The following is a 24412-nucleotide window of genomic DNA, read 5'->3' as shown; positions in this document are numbered from 1 at the left end:
TCTTTTCTATTACCTATATGTCTCATGGCCATTCCCTCAGCTGTACTTTCACAGAGCTTTATTTATACTCACTTCCTTTAAAGTATTTATTATAGTCTTTCTCTTGGTATAGCTGTCTCTGAACTGTAAACTTCTTAAGAACAAGGATATTGTCTTCTTGGGTTTATATGTTCTCCATAGTAACTAGCAGTGTCTTTAACATTGTAATTGCTCGATAAATTTATACTGATTAAAATGAATACTCAGAAGTGCATGTGAACATTTAAAATAGAAATACAAATGAAGTGAGCTACAAAAGGTTTTTCGTACAAGGGTATATTTCAAATATAATTTGGTACGGGAGGTGGGAAGAAAAGTGAAGGAGGAAGAGAACCATGAAATAAATGCTTAAGGGCACTAAACCTATCTGACACTGTGAATAGGGACTATTTCCTAAACCAATCCAAGAAACTTTAAACCTTCGAGGGGCGGGGGGGACAGGGGGGGGCGGTTTCTTTGAGAAATTAGTTTCTTCTGGACATTTACTAGTTAAAAATCCTACTTGAAAGAAAACAAATGGCCCAAATGAATAAAAACTTTTTCCTCCCATAAAATAATAATTTTAAAAAGTAGAGTTTTTTTTTGGTGGGGGGAAGGGACGTTAGGAAATGTAATTTTCTCGTTGCTTACCTGATGTTACTCCTGGGTTATGGCTGGACGCAGGCTGTAGCTTGTGCTGTATTTTAGAAGGACACCTGTTCCCCCCACCCCACCCCCGTCCTAGTAGGTGAAAAACTTGGCCACGCAGAGAGCACAAACTTCCTGATCCTTCGATGCAGAGAAGGAATAACACATCAGCTTCCTCAGGATCACTAGGCAACCTACCTTGGTGTTTCTTCATTGGGCCAATCAGAAATCACCAAGGTTGAGTCCCGCCAATCGGAGCTCACAGGGGGAGGCTCTCCCCCAGCTATTCTGTTGCGATCCAGACAAACACCACCAAACGGAGGCAGGTTTGCTTTCAACCTGACAGCTGGTCAATCCAATGAAGGAACCTTGGTGGAAGAAAGGAAAGAGGGCTGCGCTCCCCACCCCCATTATACCAGCCAATCAAAGCGCTGAGTGAGCTAACATGGGCTGCCAATCTCGAAAGGTTTCTGTTGGTCAATTAAAGTGTAGCAGGTGTGTTGCTGTAGTAGCGTATACTGGGACAATTAAGTGAGATGTGTTGGGATCCAAGCAATATAGCTAAGAATAAATAAATATTTTTACATTGGTTGTTTCTGACAGTCAGTTTATCCTTGACTTGACTGTTCCAGAAAAACAAGATCTGGCTCAGTTTGTGTGCGTTTATATGGTTTACCTTAAACAGGATGAATAAATTTCTGCCATCGCATACCTTCAGCATTCCCTATAGCGCTTATTACTGACAAACCCACGGATGTGTAAATTTTTGGAATATAGCTGCTGAAACTACAAGACGCAAACAGACCAAGTTTTAAGTCTTCCTTTTTTCTACAGCAAATAAAGCAGGCAAGGCTGGAACTAGCTCCCGGGTTTCTCATTAAAAGCACAGCATTTTTCATACTACCACTCAAAAATTCTAGAAAGTGTGCTCAACTCTTCTTGCAAAGTAATAGCTACCGAAATCATCTAAAAATTGGTATTCCCTATCCCCCCATTCTCCTACCAGCCTTTCAAATGAATGGAGCCATATTTCCTGCTACTTAAATAAAAACTAGAAGCGATGAAAGGGCCTACATACTGAACAATATTTTATTTATGCTGCAAAAAATGCCATACTTTAAAAATCAGTCTTTTTGTCCTGTAATAAAGTATAGTAAAGGTAAAGCACCAATTTTTAAATTGTACATTATATATTAAAATGTTAATACATTATATCAAAATATTGAAGAACATTGTTTTAATAACAGCACAATGACAAAAGAGCCAGTTAAATGGTATAATTTTAACATAAGTAAAAAGTGAATCCATTCCAAATTTTAATACCAAAGTAAACATTACTGTTTAGAAAAATGGCATTAGAGGGCCTTAACAGTTAGTATATATTTAAAGGAAATATTAAGTAGGTAATGAACAAAATCAATTTTGAAATTTTACTTATTACAGAATCAATTATGACATTTGTACTTTTGCTTTTACTCAAAAGTTCTATTGGATTTATCTCAAGATTAAGGACTACAATATGACAGTCAGCCAAGAACTTAATTTTAGTGTACAAACTGCTTTAAACTAAATATACATCTTCAGAGTTAGGGAAATATAATATAGGTCCTTCAGTTTAAATGTTGAGAAGAACTCTGCAAGCCTGCAGAACAAAAATAATTTTTATATATGTTCCTTTGGTTCACTAAACTTTCTCCTTTTTGGCACTGACTCTTGACTAGAAGAATCAAAGTGATGGAGGACCTGTCAAAAGAAAACAACTACTAAGAATAGATACTTTCCTGTTTAAATGTCTTTAATTGTAGACTTTTTCATGTATCTGAGATTTCTCTTCTTTTTTAAAAAATTTATGCCCAGTATACCTAGCATAACTATATCTGGTTTCTTTTTTTTTTTTTTTTTTGAGACGTCGTCTTGCTCTGTCACCCAGGCTGGAGTGCAGCAGCGCGATCTCGGCTCACTGCAAGCTCCGCCTCCCGGGTTCACGCCATTCTCCCGCCTCAGCCTCTCCGAGTAGCTGGGACTACAGGCGCCCGCCACCACGCCCGGCTAATTTTTTTGTATTTTTAGTAGAGACGCGGTTTCACCGTGGTCTCGATCTCCTGACCTCCTCGGCCCTCCTCGGCCTCCCAAAGTGCTGGGATTACAAGCGTGAGCCACCGCGCCCGGCCTATATATCTGGGTTTCTTAAAAGTAGAGTAAAATTTATTATTAACATCTTCCAATGGCTGCTGAAAGTATGTACTTGCAAAATGTATAATCTTCAGTAGGGTTGCTGTAGAAGTGAGAAGATAGATTTAACATTATGTCCTCAAAATAGCCAAATATTTCAGAGCAATAAGAAGAGAAAAAAGATTTAAAAATGAACTACAAATAGAAAAACATTCTACTTTGGAATCATGTAAGATTTAAATCATGTCTTGCTTTTGTACTCTTGAGTCGTTAACATTTGAGTTTTAAAAATAGTCTTAGGTTTTCAGTTGTCTAATTCTAACCTACTAATAATACTAAAATATCTAGTTGGAAAAATATGAATAATTATCTCAGAAATGGCAAATACATTATCTGATTTGGTAAAATAAGGTTCTAAATATGAAACAACTATAGGGTTTAAGTCAGGAAAAGATTTTTTTCTCCAGAGGTACTAGGAGGAGACCCTATATTTTTAGGGAACACATGTATTTAGTAAATTATCCTCATTCTACTTCAGTTTTGGTCTCTAGAAAGCTCAGATCAAATTTGTGGCCCAATTTCAGTTCTATATAAACAAAATGGCCTTAGTATTCTTGTACTGTCACTTTCTCCGTCTATATTCTCTTATATTTTTCCTGGCACTGATTTTTTTTTTTTTTTTTTTTTTTTTTTTTTGAGATGGAGTCTTGGTCTGTCGCCAGGCTGTACTACAGTGGCGTGATCTCGGCTCACTGCAACCTCCACCTCCCGGGTTCAAGCGATTCTCATGCCTCACCCTCCCGAGTAGCTGGGACTACAGGCATGCGCCACCACGCCCAGCTATTTTTGTGTGTGTGTGTGTGTTTTTGGTAGAGACAGGGTTTCACCATATTGGCCAGGATGGTCTCGATCTCTTGACCTCGTGATCCACCTGCCTCAGCCTCCCAAAGTGCTGGGATTACAGGCGTGAGCCACTGCGCCCAGCCGATTTTTAATTTATATATTATAAATTCCTCCAATTACTTTAAATCACTCATGGAATGAGACAGGAGATGTTTACATGGAAAAAACTAATAAACCAACATAGGGCATCTTATTTCAAAATCACCTCGATTTTTAGAACAAAATACATTTAAACAAAATTTGGGCTGTGCGCGGTGGCTCACGCTTGTAATCCCAGCACTTTGGGAGGCTGAGGCAGGCGGATCACGAGGCAGGCGGATCACGAGGTCAGGAGATCGAGACCACAGTGAAACCCCGTCTCTACTAAAAATACAAAAAATTAGCCGGGCGTGGTGGCTGGCGCCTGTAGTCCCAGCTACTCGGAGAGGCTGAGGCAGGAGAATGGCGTGAACCCGGGAGGTGAAGCTTGCAGTGAGCCGAGATTGTGCCACTGCACTCCAGCCTGGGCGACAGAGCGAGACTCCGTCTCAAAAAAAAAAAAAAAAAAAAAAAAACAATTGAATATCAGAACTCTCAGGTACATCGAAAGACATCACATTCATCATTTTAAATTTAATCTGTAGTAATGATATTCTGATCCTTGCCATTGTATTCAAACTATACATTACCATAAGACTTACTATTCTCCCAGATTCTTGTTGACTTCTCTTCCGATTTTCTTTGGAAGATTTTACTGGTTGATTTCCATTTGCCTCCACAAAGACAGAATAATTACTAATTGGTTATTTCTCAAACAACAGCCACCACTTGATTTTTCAATCTTATGCAACGATATGCAATATTTATTTATTTACTTTTTAGGGACAGGGTCTCCCTCTGTCACCCAGGCTGGAATGCAGTGGCACCATCATGGCTCACTGCAGCCTGAAACTTCTGGCCTCAAGCGATCCTCCTGCCTCAGCCTGCCAAAGTGTTGGGATTACAGGAATGAGCTACAGTGCCCCGCTGGATATACAATTTTTTTAAAAAACAGCTTTATTGAGATATAGTTTAGATACTATATGATTCACCCATTTATAAGTGTACAATTCAATGATTTTCAGTACATTCACAGAGTTGTACAACCATCACTACAATCAATTTTAGATCACTTTCATCACCCCAAAAACAAATCCCATATACCTTAGCTATCACTCTCTTATTCTGCCATCCTCCCACCAGCCTTAAGACTGTCTCAATAACTTTCCCAGTTCTGACTTTCAAATGAATGGAATAATACAATTGTGGACTTTTGTGAGTAACTTCCTTTAATTAGCATGTTTTCAAGATTCACCTAAGTTGTAGCATGTATTGGCACTTCATTATTTTTATGGCTGATATTCAAATGTATGAATATACCACATTTTTTTATCCATTCATCTGTTGATGTATATTTAGGTTTTTCCCATCTTTTGGCTATTGTGAATAATACTGTATATATAGTTATTAAAATGAATATTGGAAAATGACTAATGATTAGGTGTCATATAACTATTCTCTAAAAGGACATACTTCTTTTCTGATGCTTGAAATGAGCTTTCCAATGATAATTCCTTAGTATATATAATAATGAATATTTTCATTTCTTGCCCTTTTCTAACCATAATTCAGTAATAATTCTCAAAATCAGGAGTACGCTGGCTCAGAGTTCATATCCAAAAACATGTGCAATTTCAGAAATAAATTTATGTCCCCAAAGCATCTTAATGTTACATTACAAGGAGATCTTGCTTAATAATTTTTAAAATGCTGGTCTCTATCCCTATATCCTAGTAAAGGTTATTCATCCTACATATAAACTGGCTAGGATGAACATTTTGCTTCTAGAAGTAGTAAATCTTGACATTCCTTTATCTCTTGCTTTCATGAGATACTCATCTGAATGCTGCCTTCTGCCAGTTCTAACTTCCCATTGAGAATAGGGGTGGGGGAAGACACTTAAAAATGGCACTATAATAAGTAGTGTTCTGATAAATGTTTAATAACCAGCTCTAGGAGAGAAACAAACCTTGAGGCATTTGCTGATTTCTGTGCTGTGAATACTACCAACATGTCCAATTTAAGCTACCAACATGATATTTCTGAGTGAGGAGTTGGGAAGAAATGTTCCAGCACACCACTAACAGAGTGAGCTATTTATTTCCTAAACTTTGGATATTTTATGTATTTTACAGAATGCTTTTTCTTCACCCCAATGAACCTTTGAGAGTAACTTAAAGGTCTAAAATCAAATATGAATTTTGATGTAGTATAATTCATACCAAAAGCTAAAATAAAGCAGTGATTTTTTTCCCTTAGGAATATGAGATTCGTTTTATACAAGATATATACAAAAGATTAATTTGTAATGTCTTATTAACAAGATACTCAATTTATAAGATTGAGCATGGTGCTCACTTCAGCAGCACATATACTAAAATTAGAACGATATAGAGAAGATTAGCATGTCCCTTGCACAAGGATGACATGCAAATTCATGAAGCATTCCATATTTTTCAGAGTGAGAAGAGAACTTACAGAATGGGAGAAAATTTCTGCAATCTATCCATCTGACAAAGGTCTAATATCCAGAATCTATAAGGAACTTACACAAATTTACAAGAAAAAAACAAACAACCCCATTAAAAAGTGGGTAAAGGACATGAACAGACACTTCTCAAAAGAAGACATTTATGTGGCCAACAAACATATGAAAAACACTCAACATCACTGATCATTAGAGAAATGCAAATCAAAACCACAATGAGATACCATCTCATGCCAGTCAGAATGGTGATTATTAAAAGTTAAGAAACAACAGATGCTGGTGAGGCGATGGAGAAATAGGAACACTTTTACACTGTTGGTTGGAATGTAAATTAGTTCAACCATTGTGGAAGACAGTGTGGTGATTCTTCAAAGACCTAGAACCAGAAATACCATTTCACCCAGTAATCCCATTACTAGGTATATACCCAGAGGAATATAAATCATTCTATTACAAAGATACATGCACCCGTATGTTCACTGCACCACTATTCACAATAGCAAAGACAGAATCAACCCACATGCCCATCAGTGATAGACTGGATAAAGAAAATATGCAGCCATAAAAAGAAATGAAATCATGTCCTTTGCAGGGACATGGATGGAGCTGGAAGCCATTATCCTCAGCAAACTAACACAGGAACAGAAAACCAAACACCACATGTTCTCGCTTATAAGTGGTAGCTAAACAATGAGAACACATGGACACAAAGAGGGGAACAATACGCACTGGGGCCTGTCAGGGAGTTGGAGGGAGGGAGAGCATTAGGATAAATAGCTAATGCATGTGGGGCTTAATACCTAGGTAATAGATTGATAGGTGCAGCAAATCACTATGGCACATGTTTACCTATGTAACAAACCTGCACGTCCTGCACATGTATCTTGGAACTTAAATTAAATGAAATTTAAAAAGAAAAAAAAGATCAAGCATGGGAACATTCTGGCATTCTAGGAAATTTCTCTGGGAGTCTGGATGATAGTATCAGTTCTTCCCAAAACCTTTCCTGGATCCCTCTCTTTAATATACCTTCAGTAAAATTAACCATTCCTTTCTTTGTGCCTGTGTAGCCTATTCAGACTTCTATAATGGCTCTATATAATTGCTTGTTTATTTCCAGTTACTAAACTTTAGCTAAGACCAAGAAGTATGTGTTATTCAGGTTATATCCTAAGCACCTAGTAAAGTACCTGACACATAATAGGTACTTAGTAAATATTGGTCTAATAAATGAAATATTAAACTCACATATGGGGGAGATTTACAAGGTTACAACGGAAAACAAACCTAAAGAGATATTTACCATTTTATTCTGAAAGACTTTTCCACTTCTTGTTTTGCTTTCAGACATATCAAGTTCAGATGTTTTATTGACTAACTGCTCAACCTAAAAAAGAAAATAATTACAAAAAATATAACTTAGTATAATAAAACCTTTTCATAACACAATAAATGGGGTCCAAAAATTTAACCACATAAAATTTAGGGTCTTGTCAAGTTAAAACCAATAATTCTGAGTTGGTTCATACTGTACAAAAAGCACAAAAGTAAAGATAGTGAAACTGATACTTTACATAATTGGCCAACCACTGAACTGAGAAAGTGCCAAATGATTACCAGGCACCACCCTTCCAGAAGACAAGAAATTTAGTCTATTTATTTGAGAAATGGGCTGGGCAGGGGAAGACAATCAATCATCAATCACATTATTTCCAAGGTCATATTACCTAAATCTCTTATTTCAGGATTTTACTATATTTGAAAAGCAAAATAAAACATGTATTCTCCAAGGCAACACAAATGTATTATATATTCCACTTATAAATACAAAGCAGGGCAGCATAAATAACTGCATAAGATTCTATCTAGCTCTGAAATTCTCAGATTCTACCAATAGTATTTAGGTTTATTACTAAAGAAATCCACCAGTAATATACTCAAAATTCACCAACATATAATTTCCAGATTTAGTTAATAACAAGCATTCTAAAAATTGAATTTTATTCTAAAAGACCTGGAATAAGAAAATCTGAAAAATAAAAAAATAGCATATAAGCAACTGTCCTGTGAACAAAACAAAAGTGAGATGGGACTATCAAGTTTATACCCGAGAATGAGAAATGGAAAGATCTGGACTTTCTTTAGACCTCATAATTTCATCTTCCTCACAAACTAAACTTGGTTCTGTAAAAAAAAGAAAAAAAAAGTTACACGGGTATAAAATTGAGTTGGAAGTGAGTTAATGTACATTTTCATTAACTTCTTACCGCCAAGTTCAGAAGATGCAGGGTTTTTTTCCTGTTCTTCCATTTTAGTTTCAATGTCCAAATCATCCTACATAATTATGTGAAGAAAAAAATTGACACATTTCAAGAAGGAAGTAAAACAACTGAGCAGAAAGCATTTATGGACAAATTTGTTTCATGTGAAGGCTAAATAGAATATAAAACTACTGGCCGGGCATGGTGGCTCATGCTTGTATTCCTAGCACTTTTGAAGGCCATGGAGGGAAGATTGCTTAAGACTAGTAGTTACAGATTAGCCTGGACAATATGATGAGACCTCGTCTCTATGAAAAAATTTTAAAAATTAGCCAGGTGTGGTGGCATGTTTCTGTCACCTGAGGCTGAGGTGAGAGGATCGCTTGAGCCCAGAAGTTTGAGGCTGCAGTAGCCATAATCATCCCACTGCGCTCCAGCCTGGGAGACAGAACAAGACCCTGACTAAAAAAGAAACAAACGAAAAAACCCAGGCCCGGCGCAATGGCTTACGCCTGTAATCCCAGCGCTTTGGGAGGCTGAGGTGGGCAGATCACTTGGGGTCAGGAGATGGAGACCAGCCTGGCTAACATGGTGAAATCCCGTCTCTACCAAAAATACAAAAATTAGCCCGGTGTGGTGGCACACGCTTGTAATCCCAGCTACTCAGGAGGCTGAGGCAGAAGAATACCTTGAACCCAGGAGGCTAGAGGTTGCAGTGAACCAAGATCTGCCACTGCACTCCAGCCTGGGCAACAGAGCAAGACTCTGTCTCAAAAAACAAAACAAAACAAAACAAACAAACCAGAAAACCCCAAAAACCTACAACTACCTTATGCTTGCTAGAAATACAAGTGCTCCTAGAATTACTATCAAAAGGCAATTTATTAATCCAAATAAAGTATAAAATACTATTTTTCTTTATTTTGCAGGGTTGCTTTAAGGACAAATGATAAAAATATACAACTTTCGGCCAGGCGTGGTGGCTCATGCCTGTAATCCCAGCACTTTGGGAGGCAGAGGTGGGCGGATCACCTGAGGTCAAGAGTTCGAGACTAGCCTGACCAACATGGATAAACCCTGTCTCTACTAAAAATACAAAATTAGTCAGGCATGGTGGCACATGCCTGTAATCCCAGCTACTTGGGAAGCTGAGGCAGGAGAATCGCTTGAACCCGGGAGGAGGAGGTTGCTGTGAGCTGAGATCGTGCCATTGCATTCCAGCCTGGGCAACAAGAGCGAAACTCTGTCTCAAAAAAAAACCAAAAAAAACCATATATACATATATATATATATATATATCCTTATATATATATATATAAGTAATAAAAACTCTTCAGAGAGTTATTGAAGGATAAGCTCAGTCGTGTTATGGTAGAAATTGCAACAGGCTTAATGTCTACATTACAATTATTGTTCCCTTTGTGATACATGTGAAAGAGATTTAAATATTTTAAAGAATGCTACAGACACCTCAGCCATATTTGTTATAAAGCAAGACTGGGATTTAGGTCTTAGAAAAAAGTTTTTTTCTTTGACTGAATTGGTTGAAAATTGATTGAATTTTCCATGTGTAAAGATGTGGTCAGACAGCCTAATCAGAATAGTGAATCTCTGTACATAAGTACTGTAGTCATAATTTAGAATAAATTGAGACAGAGAATACAAGAGAGGTGAGATTAAAGAATATAATGTTAATGCTTGAAAGATTAAAGCAATAATGACTTTCACATTTGCTGGAAGTGAGGCAACAAAAAAACTCTTTTATACTTCTATTCATCCATTCACTCGACTAATACTTAGGACGCACTAACTAGAAATCCAAGTGCTAGGCACAGGATGATTAAAAAGTTGAGTGAGACACTTTTCCTGACTTCCAGGAACTTCCAGGCTGCTTCAGAGCAGTGACTTTCCAGGCCCTAGAGAAATTCAAGCACAGGCTACCTGAACACTTAGGGATGCTGTAGAAAAGATTCCATCATTAGCCGGGAGTTAGACTAGTGCAATGCTTTTCAAATTATGCCCTAGAGTCCTAGGGGTTTCCTCAGAGTCCACTATGAAGGTAAGTGACATAGGGAGTGGCAGAGCCTCCAGGAACGTTCCCTGCTTCAACCAGAATAGTTGTGCTTTTAAGTTCTAGTACAGTGTTGTTTGGGCTAAGTAAAAAGTTTTAAAACCATAGGCCTAGACTTTAAGCTCCGTTTCAACCTTGAGTTTATGATTATAATACAGAATTTACACAAATGTTAATGGGAGCTATGAAAAATCTTCAGAATTGAGTCAAACATTTGTTATTATTGTTCTTTATAACTCTTGAATTACACTTACACTTGTATAATGCTCCTGTTCATCTTCTACATCTTTGTCCCTCAGGATTTTTTGAAATGGTGTTTTTATTTGTTTTGGTGATAGTATAGTTGAATCAATATTTTCCATTCGTTCTCTCTCAGTGGTCACTTTTACTTTGAAGATGTGAAAAGGTGTTGAGACTTCTCCCACATTTAAATACATAGGCTCCCCTTCAAATATAACTCCTTCACAATCACCATCCTTAAAACCGGGAGGCTGGTAATCTGGGGGTGTAACTGCAAAAAAGTAAGTGTAAACTGTGCTGTTCATGAAATTAAAGAAAATATTATTATTATTATAAAAACACATGCAGATTGCAGGTATTTCAAATAGTATATAAGGGCATAAGGTAAAACATAAGAATTACTCTCCTACTATGTCCAAGTCCCCATTTTATTCCCTAAAGGTAAGCTTTGTTTTCTTCACTTGACTGTCTGTGACCTTGAGTAAATTATTCATCATCCCTGATTTGATTTTCTCATCTGTCAAATGGTGAAAATAATAGTACCTACTTCATAGGGTCATTGTGGGAATAAAATAAAGTGTTGTAAAATGTTGAGAACAGAACTGGCACATAGTAAATACTCAATAAATGTTAGTTGTCATTTTTGTTGCTTTATGTTCTTCTAGAAGACATGCATATAATAAAAGATATTTCATATTTACATAGGTTTTAGGAAATATATATAAAATTCCTTAAAAAACACAAATGAGCGCATACCGTTCCATATCTAGCTGGTTTTAACTTAATAATATATCTTGGATAACGTAATTTATCAGCACCTTCTTTTTAACGGCTTGTGTAGTATTCTATTATGCAGATGGACCATAATTTATTTACTCAGTCCCCAATGAAGGACACTCAAGTTGTTTCCAGTTTGTTCCTATTTTAGCCAATGCTATAATCAAAATCCTTATATAACTTTGCGTATTTGCACAATTATATTTTCAATATATTTTTCTCACTATAGAATTTCTGGATTAAAGATAATGTGCATTTAAAATTTTGATACTGCCAAATTGTCCTCTAAAAATGTTGCACCTGTATACAGTCCCTCGAGTGTATAAAAGTGCCTGCTCGGCCGGGTGCGGTGGCTCACGCCTGTTATCCCAGTACTTTGGGAGGCCAAGGCGGGTGAATCACTTGAGATCAGGAGTTCAAGACTAGCCTGGCCAACACCGTGAAACCCCGTCTGTACTAAAAATACAAAAATTAGCCAGACATGGTGGCGAGCGCCTGTAGTCCCAGCTACTCAGGAGGCTGAGGCAGGAGAATCGCTTGACCCGAGGAGGTGGAGGCTGCAGTGAGCCAAGATTGTGCCACTGAACTCCACAGCCTGGGAGACAGAGCAAGACTCTGTCGTGGTGGCGGGCGCCTGTTGTCCCAGCTACTCGGAGAGGCTGAGGCAGGAGAATGGCGTGAACCCGGGAGGCGGAGCTTGCAGTGAGCCGAGATTGCGCCACTGCACTCCAGCCTGGGTGACAGAGCGAGACTCCGTCTCAAAAAAACAAAAAAACAAAAAAAAAAGTTCCTGTTTCCCCACATCCTTATCAATAATGGATTAACATGTTTTACCAATCTGATAAGTGAAAACTGTTAACTCATTGTTAAATTTGAGTGAGGTTATACTTCACATGGATATGTTCCTATCACTAGAGAAGTATCTATCTTAAAGCTTAATTTTGCAAATCTTTCTTTCTTGGTGATATTAAGTGTAAATTTTATAATTTCAAAAAATTTAGATGCTAAAAATATTTGGAATGGAAACCAATTGTTTCAATAATGATAAAACATAGGTACCAACTGAAACAGGATGTATTGCAAACAGTACCTTCATCGTAGTAAAAAAGTTTCATGGTCAAACAAACATCATTAGGTAAAGGCCCCAGATTTTGCATTAGGATATAAATCTTGCGAATGAGGAGAATGCTTGCTTTCTTGGTGTCAGTAGATGACATGCTAGATTCATTGCTTTGGTTTTTACTAGAAGAGAATCACATATTAATTTATTTTATAAAACCTGTTGCTTCTAATATCATAACTTTACATTTTAACTATTTGAGATCGTTATTTCTATTATAGTATTAAGCTGTCAACTTGAAAGTTACCATGTGTTTTAATGTCACTATTATAAAATTTTAATATTAATATCATTGCTATAAATAATAACTTAATTTTACTTAAGTGCATTTTATATGAAGTGTTTAAAGAAAGCAAATGATGTTTTAAAATTATATTTCTATATTTCTAATCACCTAAGTTCTCTTTCCACAATTAAAATTGCTTATTATTAGCCACAGAATCCCGGCTTGAAGTTACTCCAAGCCACCACTCCATTTTGCATAGCCACATCTTGATGATTAATTGGGGATGTCCCCGCAGTTTCAGAATGAATCCTGAAGTTTAGCTATATAGCATTAATATGAATAAGTGGTAATCTGTAATACAAAAAGAAAACTTTAGAACAATACCTTATGAAGTCCATGAGTGGTCCATTATTGGTGTATTTGAATTTGAATTGGTAACATTCTGAAATTGTCTTAAATAGAAAATATTGCAGTTATGCTTCTGATATTCAGTACTAGCTGCTAAATAGCTATATTCTGTTTTGTATGACTCAACATTTAGTCAATACTTTTTTCTGCCATATTAATCCCTATTGATCCATTGAAGCTTTTGATTCCTCATAGTCAGTTTTCATGGTTTGGGTTTGGGGCTTCAGTCTTGGAGAGACATTTATTTCCCAACTCATTGTAATGTATGTTATTGTAGGGAAAAGAAAGAGAGATCAGACTGTTACTGTGTCTATGTAGAAAGGGAAGACATAAGAGACTCCATTTTGAAAAAGACCTGTACTTTAAATAATTGCTTTGCTGAGATGTTGTTAATTGGTAGCTTCGCCCCAGCCACTTTGACCCAACCACTTTGATCCAATCTGGAGCTCACAGAAACATGTGTTATATGAAATTAAGGTTTAAGGGATCTAGGGCTGTGCAGGACATGCCTTGTTAACAAAATGTTTACAAGCAGTATACTTGGTAAAAGTCATCGCCATTCTCTAGTCTCAATAAACCAGGGGCACAATGCACTGTGGAAAGCTGCAGGGACCTCTGCCCTTGAAAGTGGGGTATTGTCCAAGGTTTCTCCCCATGTGATAGTCTGAAATATGGCCTCGTGGGATGAGAAAGACCTGACCGTCCCCCAGCCCACCACCCATAAAGGGTCTGTGCTGAGATGGATTAGTAAAAGAGGAAAGCCTCTTGCAGTTGAGATAGAGGAAGGCCACTGTCTCCTGCCTGCCCCTGGGAACTGAATGTCTCGGTATAAAACTCGACTGTACATTTGTTCAATTCTGAGATAGGAGAAAAACCGCTCTATGGTGGGAGGCAAGACATATTTGCAGCAATGCTGCCTTGTTACTCTTTACTCCACTGAGATGTTTGGGTGGAGAGAAACATAAATCTGGCTTACATGTATGTCCAGTCATAGTACCTTCCCTTGAACTTAATTATGACATAGATTCTATTGCTCACATGTTTGTTGCTGACCTTCTCCTTATTATCACCCTGCCCTCCTACTACATTCCTTTTTACTAAAATAATGAAGATAATAATCAATAAAAACTGAGGGAACTCAAAGACCTGTGCCGGTGCAGGTCCTTGGTATGCTGAGCGTCGTTCCCCTGGGCCTACTATTGTTTCTCTATACTTTGTCTCTGTGTCTTATTTCTTTTCTCAGTCTCTCGTCCCACCCAACTAGAAATACCCACAGGTGTGGAGGGGCAGGCCACCCCTTCAATTATTTATACCACATGGAAGGAACTCCTTAGCAGGCAGATAAGGGAGGCAACATACCTCAGCAGAGTGGCTAACACAGGGCTTAAATCTTTGCCATACTGTAACCACAGGCAAGCCACTTAAGCCTTAGTTTAAGTTTTAGTTTCCCCAGCTAAAAAAGAGATTAAAGACAGTACATATCTCATTGGTAGTTGTGAATAAATATTCACAAATGGGATAATTTATACAGGGTACTTTATAAAGTACCTGACATACAGTAAACATTCACTAAATATTATTATTGTATCAACAAGGTTGCTAATTTACTGATAGAAAAAATGCACAATTATAAAACATATGAAAATAAATGAACATTTTCTGAACAATTAGTTTTCTGAACACAATCTATTAATTCACAGCCTTTACCCAAATGATCTGCTTTGTCAGCATGGACACATATTAAGCATTAATTACAGGTGTGAGTATCAAAGAAAAGACACATTCTCAGCCCTCCTGGAGCGTGAATACTTTTATTGCTTTCTTTATATTTCATTGCTTACATAGTGATGTTTTTAAACATCTATTTTTAACACCAGTTTAAATCTACCTCTCCTTGACTGAATGAAACGTTATATTGTAACAGCTATAGCATAATGGGTAAACACCCAAATTGTGAACTGGCCTTCCTAGGTTCAAAAACCTGGTTCTGCCACTTCAGCCACTATGACCTTAGGCAAGAAACCCCTTGTACTTAGATTTCCTAATCTGTAAAGTGGAGATGCTAATAGTGGTTACCTCATGAAGGTTGGGATGAATAAATGAGATAATGCACATAAAGCCCCAAAGAACAGAGCCTAATATAAAGTAAGCACTCAGTAGATCTTTCCCCCTTGTTTCTTATCTTCCGGTTTTCCCTTTCATGTTCTCCCTTCTCTCCTTTAATTGTAAGATAAATAGGTAGCTACGAATGGATTGGGATGAATATTCGAAGTTTAAGGATGACTTTCTTACTTTCCTAAAACTCAAGACCTTTCATAATTCTAAAATATAGTATAAAAAATACTGTAAAGAATTAGACGTCAGGAGATTTAAGTTATTTCTAACAGTTTGTAAGCTTTGTGGCCTAAGATTAGTCACATAATCTCTGTCATGCTAATCTGTTTAAAGGTAACAATCCAAGCCCTGCCTTACCTCAGAAGAGTTTTATGAAGCTCAAATGTGAAAATATATATGAAAGTATATTGATTAAAGCATAATTAAAAGCATAAGATATTCTTATATTATGTTTCATGTTATTTTTAGATATTAGAGGCATTATGTTTCTTTAGTAACTCAAGCACACTTACCTGAGGATCTTCAGGGTTTGTGTATACCTATTTAAAAACAATTTACAACTGAGTTATCTAAGGCTAAGTATTCAAGAACTAAATTAGATGTTTAGACTAAACTTCACGTGAACTCAGCAAAACAAACAAATAAAAATGACCACCCAAAATATTACTTTTTCATTCCATTGAATAGATCAGTTATTTGAATAATGTGACATAATCAATTGATAGTTTTAGTGTCATTTAATTAAGCAAGGCCAAATTTGGCAGTATTAAAAAAAGAACACACAATTTAAAAATACTTACAGCTAGAACAACCATCCTTAGCTGAAATACAACAAAGAACAAAAATCTTACTTGTAGTCTATAAAATACTTTTTCATTAAGAATCATAAGAATTCTTTGTCCTATTTCAACATGTATTCCTAACAACAAATAATCATTGCAGATCTTGACTGCATAAGATCAATGCCTATAAGGCAGTACCTTAGATATGCTTCCCTATCCCCTGAAATATCTATTGCTACTAAAATCACTGTGATTGAAATTCATGTCAGCACTTTATTTCATTGACTTAAGCAAAAAGGACATTACTGCCAGTTACAAGGAAAAAATATATATATTGTGAAATAACACAATATATGTGTTATACTGAAAACAATGAGAACTGATTTTGAAAAAAGAAAAACCAGAGTTCAGGGCCCTATGAATTTAACAGAAGGAGGAAGTTTTGGAGGCCATAGGAAAATAAAATCATAGAAAATAATTTAATCAAGTGATCTGCCAAAAATCTAAGAGTCATCCTTGATTCTGATCTTTTCCTTGTGTTACACAGCCAGTCCATCAACAAATCCAATCAGTTCTACTGCCAAATCTATCCTGAATCTCCTCTCTCTGCTATCCTGGTCTAAGCAACGATTATTTCTCACCAGTACTTAATGGCTTAGGTGCTATTCTCCTTACTCCCAATCTTATTCTCCTTCTACAGCATATTCTCTAAGTTGTGGGCGAAGTGATTTAAAACAATTTTTTTTTTTTTTAAGACAGAGTATCACTCTGTCACTCAGGCTGGAGTACAGTGGCATGATCTCAGCTTACTGCAATCTCCACCTCCCAGATTCAAGCGATTCTCCTGCCTCAGCCTCCTGAGTAGCTGGGATTATAGGTGTGCCACCATGCCTAGCTCATTTTTGTATTTTTAGTAGAGACAAGGTTTCACCATGTTGGCCAGGCTGGTCTCAAACTCCTAACCTCAGGTGATCCACCTGTCTTGGCCTCCCAAGGTGCTAGGATTACAGGCGTGAGCCACCATGCCTGGCTTAAAACAATTTTTAAATGTAAATCAAATATTACATTTCTATGTATAACCTTTGAATGGCTTTTCTTTGCACCTAAAATAAAATCCACCGAGTGCTCTGGCCCTGCTTATCTGCCCAGGCTCATCTCATGTTATTCTCCCCCACTGCACCATTGCCCTCAGTCATATTGGCCTTCTTTTTGTTCCTGGAACTCTCTAAACTTCCTTCCAATTCTTTGCATTTGCTGCTCTGCCAGGAATATTCTCTCCTAAAATCAATGCCTGGCTGGTTTCTTCTCATTCAGGTCTCTTAAATGTCACTTCCTCAGAGAAGCTCCTATGACCATCCCATCTAAAGTTACTTCACCTTTCCATTTACCACATACTTTTGCTAAAAATTTTAATGGCAATTTAACATTATTGAAAAGTATATGATTTGTTTTATTAACTACTTGTTTTCCTACTATACAAGGGACCCTTTTTGTTTTGTTGATCACTGTTAGCTTACCCAGTTCCTACCTAGAAGAGATGCCTAGCACATAACACGTGCCCAATATTTACTACGCCTTAATGGAGAAGGTTAGGAACCATGAATAAAAATTCATCTTCTTGGGGCTGAGGCAGGAGGATGGCGTGAACCCGGGAGGTGGAGCTTACAGTGAGCTGAGATGGCGCCACTGCACTCCAGCCTGGGTGACAGAGCAAGACTCCATCTCAAAAAAAAAAAAAAAAAAAAAAAAATTCATCTTCTTCACAGTTAGCCTAGTGCTGGACTTCATTATACATGTTGATACTAAATTACACTAAGTATGCAAAAAGGATTACAATACATCTTAAAACCTTCTTAATTTTGCTAATTCAGAATTTGTGACAATTTAACCTAGATTATGTGGAAATTTATTTTTGAACCCTAATAAGGAAATAATTTATTAAATTATTAGTATAAACAAGCTTGTAGAAGGCATGTGAAACTAATGAATAAACTATTTGAAAAGACTCTTTAATTCATTAATTTTTTTATAAGTTAACATGTGTTATTAATACAAATAAGTGTTAAAAAAACTAGCTTGGAAAAATTTGTTTAGTATTAATTCCATTAGCTTTAAATGAGTTGATGATTAGTCTTTAAAATATTCAAATGTTTAGGCTTTTCAGTAACTCAGACTGACCTACACTCAAGTTAGTTCAAATGAATGTTTTACTACATGATAATTCCAGTTATATTTGTAGATCCTAAACTATAGAAAAAAAGGATAAAGAGATTGCAAGACTTACATATTTTTTCTGTAAAGCATCATAACATCCTAGCATCCTAAAAAAAAAAAAATCAAGGATTCATTTTCAGACTGAATGCATTTCCAGAAAATAGTTATTTTCATAAATTTCCATATTATCTCATTACTAAATAATACAAACATGTCTTATTAAAGCTCCCTTCTTATTAACTAGCTTAAAACAAGACAAAACATAAAAAACAATGTGGCAGAAATGTAAAATGATGATAGAGATGGAAGGGAAAATACAAAATATCTGATAGCTATTTGTGGGGAACAATAATAAAATAAATAAAGCCTGCTTGCATGGGGCATAAAATAAAGGAACATTTATTTTTAAAATTTATTTTTCCAAATATCCAGACTGGAAGGAGAGGAAAACTTCAGTGGAAAATTTAATGACCTACAAAAATGCTATCTAGCATTAAAGGGTGATTCACTAAAATTTGGTTAAACACCAAAAGGTATCCAAGGTACAAAAAAAAGTAAAATGAGAAAAAAATAATTTTCTCTCTTTAGGTATTCTTTTACTTGCCATTTCACTAACTGTGTAGATCCTGGGCAATTTTTATCTTCTCTCAGTATTTTGACACAAAGATCTAAACACAAAAATGATGAAATATAGAGTTACTTAAGAAAAGTAAACAACTAGAAATTTTAAATGAAGTTTATTTTCTTCAGCTGTGTATTACAGGTAAATTATTATTATAATTATTATTATTTTGAGACAGGGTCTCTGTCACCCAGGATGGAGTGCAGTGACATGATCTTGGCTCACTGGAACTTCTGCCTTCTGAGTTCAAGCCATTCTCCCCACCTCAGCCTCCCCAGTAGCTGAGACTTCAGGTGCGCCACCATGACCGGCTAATTTTTGTATTTTTTGGTAGAGACAGGGTTTCCTCATGTTGGCCAGGCTAGTCTCAAACTCCTGACCTCAGGTGACCCGCCTGCCTCAACCTCCTAAAGCGCTGGGATTACAGGCGTGAGCCACCTTGCCCAGCACAGGTAAATTATTAATAGCAATAATTAATATTATTAATGTAATTAAAGGAAGAAAGGTTATATGAAAGTAGTCTTTTAATATTTATTGTAAGATGCCATCATAATAATTAGGATGCAAGTTGATGGGTAAAAAAATATTTCGTAAAAAAATTATAGAATCCATAAAATTAGATATGTTGCTTTCATGCCATTGTTATACAAGAATCTTAGAATCTTATCCCAGTAAAATACTTGTAAAGGCCAAGAAGTTAACTGGCTATTAAAAACAAAGAGGCCTGCAAAGAAGCAACGTGTAACACAGTGGAAAAGACTGAGAGTATCTCATATCCTCAGGTTCCTTAATTGAAAAACAGGTATTTGTAGGACTGTCACATGAATTAACAAGACATCATACATAACATAGTGCTTACCATATTGCCCAGCACATAACTGGTGTACAATATTATGCATGTATAATGTACTAAGAAATAAGTTATTATTGTAGTATAAACTGGCTGTATTATTATTATTATTTTAATTTGAAAAATAGAGATGGAGTCTCCTTATGTTGACCAGGCTGGTCTTGAACTCCTGGCCTCAAGTGATCCTCCTGCCTCAGCCTCCCAAAGTGCTGGGATTACAGACATGAGCTTCCACACTTGGCCCTGGCTGTATTATTTTTACTTCTTTAAAATAGCACAAGAACATACACTACTACTGTATGTTTTCTATTGATTTCTTTCATCATTATAAGCATAATTTCAGGTAAAATTATACTTGAGAAACTGAGGAAAAATTTTATGATTAAGTGCTTCTAAAGGTATTGAATATATATATATGTATATATTTTAAAACCATTTAGGTATCCAAACAAAAACTTGTACATCAATGCCGCATTATTCATAATAGCCAAAAAGAGAACCCAAATGTTCATCAACTGATAAAGGGATAAATAAAATGTGGTACAGCCATACAATAGAACATTATTCAGCAACAAGAAGGGATGAAGCACTTATCCATGCTATAATGTGGAGGAACCTTGAAAACATGCTAAGTGAAAGCCAGTCACAAAGGACCACTTTTTTTTTTTTTTGAGACGGAGTCTTGCTCTGTTGCCAGGCTGGAGTGCAGTGGCACAGTCTCGGCTCACTGCAACCTCTGCCTCCCGGGTTCAAGCGATTCTCCTGCTCAGGCTCCCAAGTAGCTGGGACTACAGGCATGCACCACCATGCCCGGCTAATTTTTGTATTTTTAGTAGAGACGGGGTTTCACCATGTTGGCCAGGATGGTCTGCATCTCTTGACTTTATGATCCGCCTGCCTCGGCCTCCCAAAGTGCTGGGATTACAGGCGTGAGCCACTGCACCCGGCCAGGACCACATTTTATATTATTTCATTTATATGAAATGTCCAGAATAAGTAAATCTGTACAGACAGAAAGTAGATTGGTGATTGCCTAGGACTGGGAAGGTTGAGGGGAAGTGCATAGTGGCTTAATGGGTATGGAGTTTCTTTTTGGGATGAAGAAATGTTCTAAAATTGACTGTGGTGATGGTTGTACAAATCTGTTAATTTATTAAAAATCATTGAAATGGGCCGGGCACGGTGGCTCACACCTGTAATCCCAGCACTTTGGGAGGCCGAGGCAGGCGGATCACAAGGTGAGGAGATCGAGACCATCCTGGCTAACTCGGTGAAACCCCGTCTCTACTAAAAATACAGAAAATTAGCCGGGCGTGGTGGTGGGCACCTGTAGTCCCAGCTACTCGGGAGGCTGAGGCAGGAGAATGGCGTGAACCCAGGAGGCGGAGCTTGCAGTGAGCCGAGATGGCGCCACTGCACTCCAGCCTGGGTGACAGTGCAAGACCCCATCCCAAAAAAAAAAAAAAAAAATCATTGAAATGTACACTGTAAACAAGTGAACTGTCAGGTATGTGAATTGTATTAATAAAGTTTCTATTAAAATAAAATTTCTAAGTCAAAAATTATAGTTTTAGAGCAAGCAAAAATAAAAATACCATTTTAAAAGAAAGCTTTAAAATAAATATTGTATTACCATCTAGATATCTTGTTCCATAAGCGCATTCTGGGAATATTCCTCTCAAATACGTGATACAGGATACTGAAACTGCTAGAAGCCTCTTCACTAACACCAAAGACTGGTGTTCAGTTGATATCTTATTGGGAAATACCAGTGCACTCTAAAATTCAAGGGAAAGTAGAACATTTTATTTAAATTTATTAAAAATAAAGTTACTCTTGACTTAACATAGATCCAATTTTGTATAAGCATAGTACTCACCCCAAGAATTCCTCCCTATATTGGTTAGTAATCCCCCAAAAGTCAGAGCGGCATGTAAAATGTGAGGATATTTCTAGGGTAATAGCCTAAAGGACATATGCAAAAAGTATCTAAAAATCTTTTTAATTTTTTTTATTTTTTAAAAAATTGAGACAGGGTCTCACTCTATTGCCCAGGCTGGAGTGCAGTGGCACGATCACAGCTGCCTACAACCTCCATTGGATGCAAGTTGATGGGCACAAAGTATTTCATTAAAAAAGGATAGGCCAGGTGCAGTGGCTCACGCCTGTAATCCCAGCACTTTGGGAGGCTGAGGTGGGTGGATCACGAGGTCAGGAGTTCAAGACCAGCCTGGCCAAATGGTGAAACCCTGTCTCTACTAAAAATACAAAAATTAGCTGGGCGTGGTGGCAGGCGCCTGTAATCTCAGCTACTCTTGTAATCCCAGCACTCTGGAGGCTGAGGCAGGGAATTGCTTGAGCCCAGGAGGCAGAGGTTGCTGTGAGCCAAGATCGCACCACTGCACTCCAGCCTGAGTGACAAAGCAAGACTCCATCTCAAAAAAAAAAGTATATAATAATTATATAATTCTTCAGATTATATTCAAATATATCAAATGCTAGTATTTTGAGGATGAATAAAACAAATGTTAATAGTGGCTGGTATTTTAAAAACACCTTTTTGGGACACCCATATAAAGTGTTTTTCAGTTTAGTGGTTTTTAGTTTATTCACAGAGGTGTGTGCGCAACAATCACCATCAATTTCATAACATTTTCTTCATCTCAAAAAGGAAACCCATACCAATTAGCAATCACTCCCTGTCCCTTATTCCATCCCACATCCTACCCATTAGCCTATCTGTCCCTATAAATTTGCCTATTCTAGACATTTCATATATGACATTTCATATATCCTCACACAACCTCTAAAGTAGCTGAGACTACAGGCATGCACCACCATGCCTCGCTAATTTTTTTTTTTTTTTGTAGAGATGAGATCTCGGCTGGCCGCGGTGGCTCATGCCTGTAATCCCAGCACTTTGGGAGGCCGAGGCGGGCGGATCACGAGGTCAGGAAATCGAGACCATCCAGGCTATCACGGTGAAACCCCGTCTCTATTAAAAATACAAAAAATTAGCCGGGCGAGATGGCGGGCGCCTGTAGTCCCAGCTACGCGGGAGGCTGAGGCAGGAGAATGGCGTGAACCCCGGAGGGCGGAGCCTGCAGTGAGCCGAGATCACGCCACTGCACTCCAGCCCGGGTGAAAGAGCGAGACTCCTCAAAAAAAAAAAAAAAAAAAAAAAAGAGATGAGATGTCACTATGTTACCCAGGCTCATCTCAAACTCTTGCGCTCAAGCGATCCTCTCACCTCAGCCTCAGCTCAAAAAGTACCTAAAAATCTTAAGAATCCCCTTGCAGATTAACTGTCTGTAAATGCATAACACATGGATAGATTACATTGATTTTTCTCTTTGGTCACTGAACAGGTTTAACAGAGGTTAAGTGTAATGCAAAATCCTATACAAATATAGCAAATGCATATTTGTCTCTGGGTTACAAACATTCATTTTCTTTCTTTTTGAGATGGAGTCTCACTGTTACCCAGGCTGGAGTGCAGTGGTGTGATCTCAGCGCACTGCAACCTCCCCTTTCTGAGTTCAAGTGATTCTCCTGCCTCAGCCACCTTCATAGCTGGGATTACAGGCGTGAGCCACTGCTCCTGGCCTCATTTTCTTATTTATTTATTTTTATTCTGCTTATATATTGAACATTCATGTTCTGGAGGTGGAAAGCTATGAACAACAATTTCATCAAAGCAACAAAGCAGTATTTATTAATACCTAATGTAAATTAAATGTGAATGAGCAATTTAATGCAATGCAGCAAACATCCAATAGAATTCTCAATTAATTCAAAATACTTTAGCAAATATCTTCATTTCTTAAAACATGCAGTTTCCTGGTATCATAAAACCCTCAAATATTTGAGCCCTAACTTCCAAATATAACAACAGAGTAGTTGAAACTTCAAGAAACAATAAAAGCAGCTGTATTAAGAAATACCAAAACACAAGAAATCATACCATGGGAGTCCTCTGCAACTGGGCAGTGGCCATCTTCTTCTGATAAAGTATTTTCTTTAATTCAACCTTGTGACACAAATACAAGCTTTAACTTAGAGCTCATTTTTTTCCTCTAACATTTCAGTTTACCACATATAAAATTCAAAACAATTTCATGTGAATAAATTTGAATTTCTTTAATTAAAATAGAGTCTTCAAAAACGTAGAGGTTGATACTGCAGTAGAACTATTTTGAGTAGGGTCCTGATTTGAAGCCATTTGACTAGCAAGTCTCAAACAAATGGGTTATTAAGAAACTGTTGGCCAGGCGCAGTGGCTCACGCTTGTAATCCCAGCACTTTGGGAGGCCGAGGCGGGCGGATCACGAGGTCAGGAGATCGAGACCACGGTGAAACCCCGTCTCTACTAAAAATACAAAAAAAAGTTAGCCGGGCGTGGTGGCGGGCGCCTGTAGT

The 24412-nt window shown here is 37.2% G+C and overlaps 2 protein-coding genes and 1 non-coding gene across 4 annotated transcripts in view; 1 reads left to right on the top strand and 2 right to left on the bottom strand.

Moving 5' to 3' along the window:
* Positions 1-874, bottom strand: part of GOLPH3L (golgi phosphoprotein 3 like) — a 55231-nt gene extending 54357 nt beyond the window's left edge. The window contains exon 1 of the mRNA XM_003259186.3: positions 670-874. The gene's annotated coding sequence lies outside the window, so the exon portion shown is untranslated. The remainder of the gene's footprint in view (positions 1-669) is intronic.
* Positions 875-2328: 1454 nt separating this feature from the next.
* Positions 2329-23990, bottom strand: HORMAD1 (HORMA domain containing 1). 2 transcript variants are annotated; one of them, XM_030824626.1, is made up of 14 exons: positions 23958-23990; positions 21627-21771; positions 19126-19189; positions 18592-18628; positions 16326-16346; positions 16038-16064; positions 13387-13454; positions 12747-12898; positions 10894-11150; positions 8575-8641; positions 8415-8491; positions 7611-7694; positions 4422-4493; positions 2329-2409 (listed from the first exon to the last, which is right to left on the bottom strand). In XM_030824626.1, the coding sequence occupies exons 1-14, from the start codon at positions 23988-23990 to the stop codon at positions 2329-2331; spliced, it is 1185 nt and encodes a 394-aa protein (XP_030680486.1). The 2 variants fall into 2 exon arrangements, with proteins under 2 accessions (XP_030680486.1, XP_030680487.1); XM_030824627.1 differs by lacking the exon at positions 16326-16346.
* On the top strand, positions 6170-6276 carry LOC115837694. The gene has a single exon (XR_004032754.1). It is a non-coding gene; the product is annotated as a U6 spliceosomal RNA (small nuclear RNA).
* Positions 23991-24412: the final 422 nt, after the last annotated feature.

This window comes from Nomascus leucogenys, chromosome 12, assembly GCF_006542625.1.
Source record: "Nomascus leucogenys isolate Asia chromosome 12, Asia_NLE_v1, whole genome shotgun sequence".
Lineage (NCBI taxonomy): Eukaryota > Metazoa > Chordata > Mammalia > Primates > Hylobatidae > Nomascus > Nomascus leucogenys.
The sequence above is the reverse complement of the archived record's forward strand: the minus strand, read 5'-3'. Positions and strand labels throughout refer to the sequence as shown.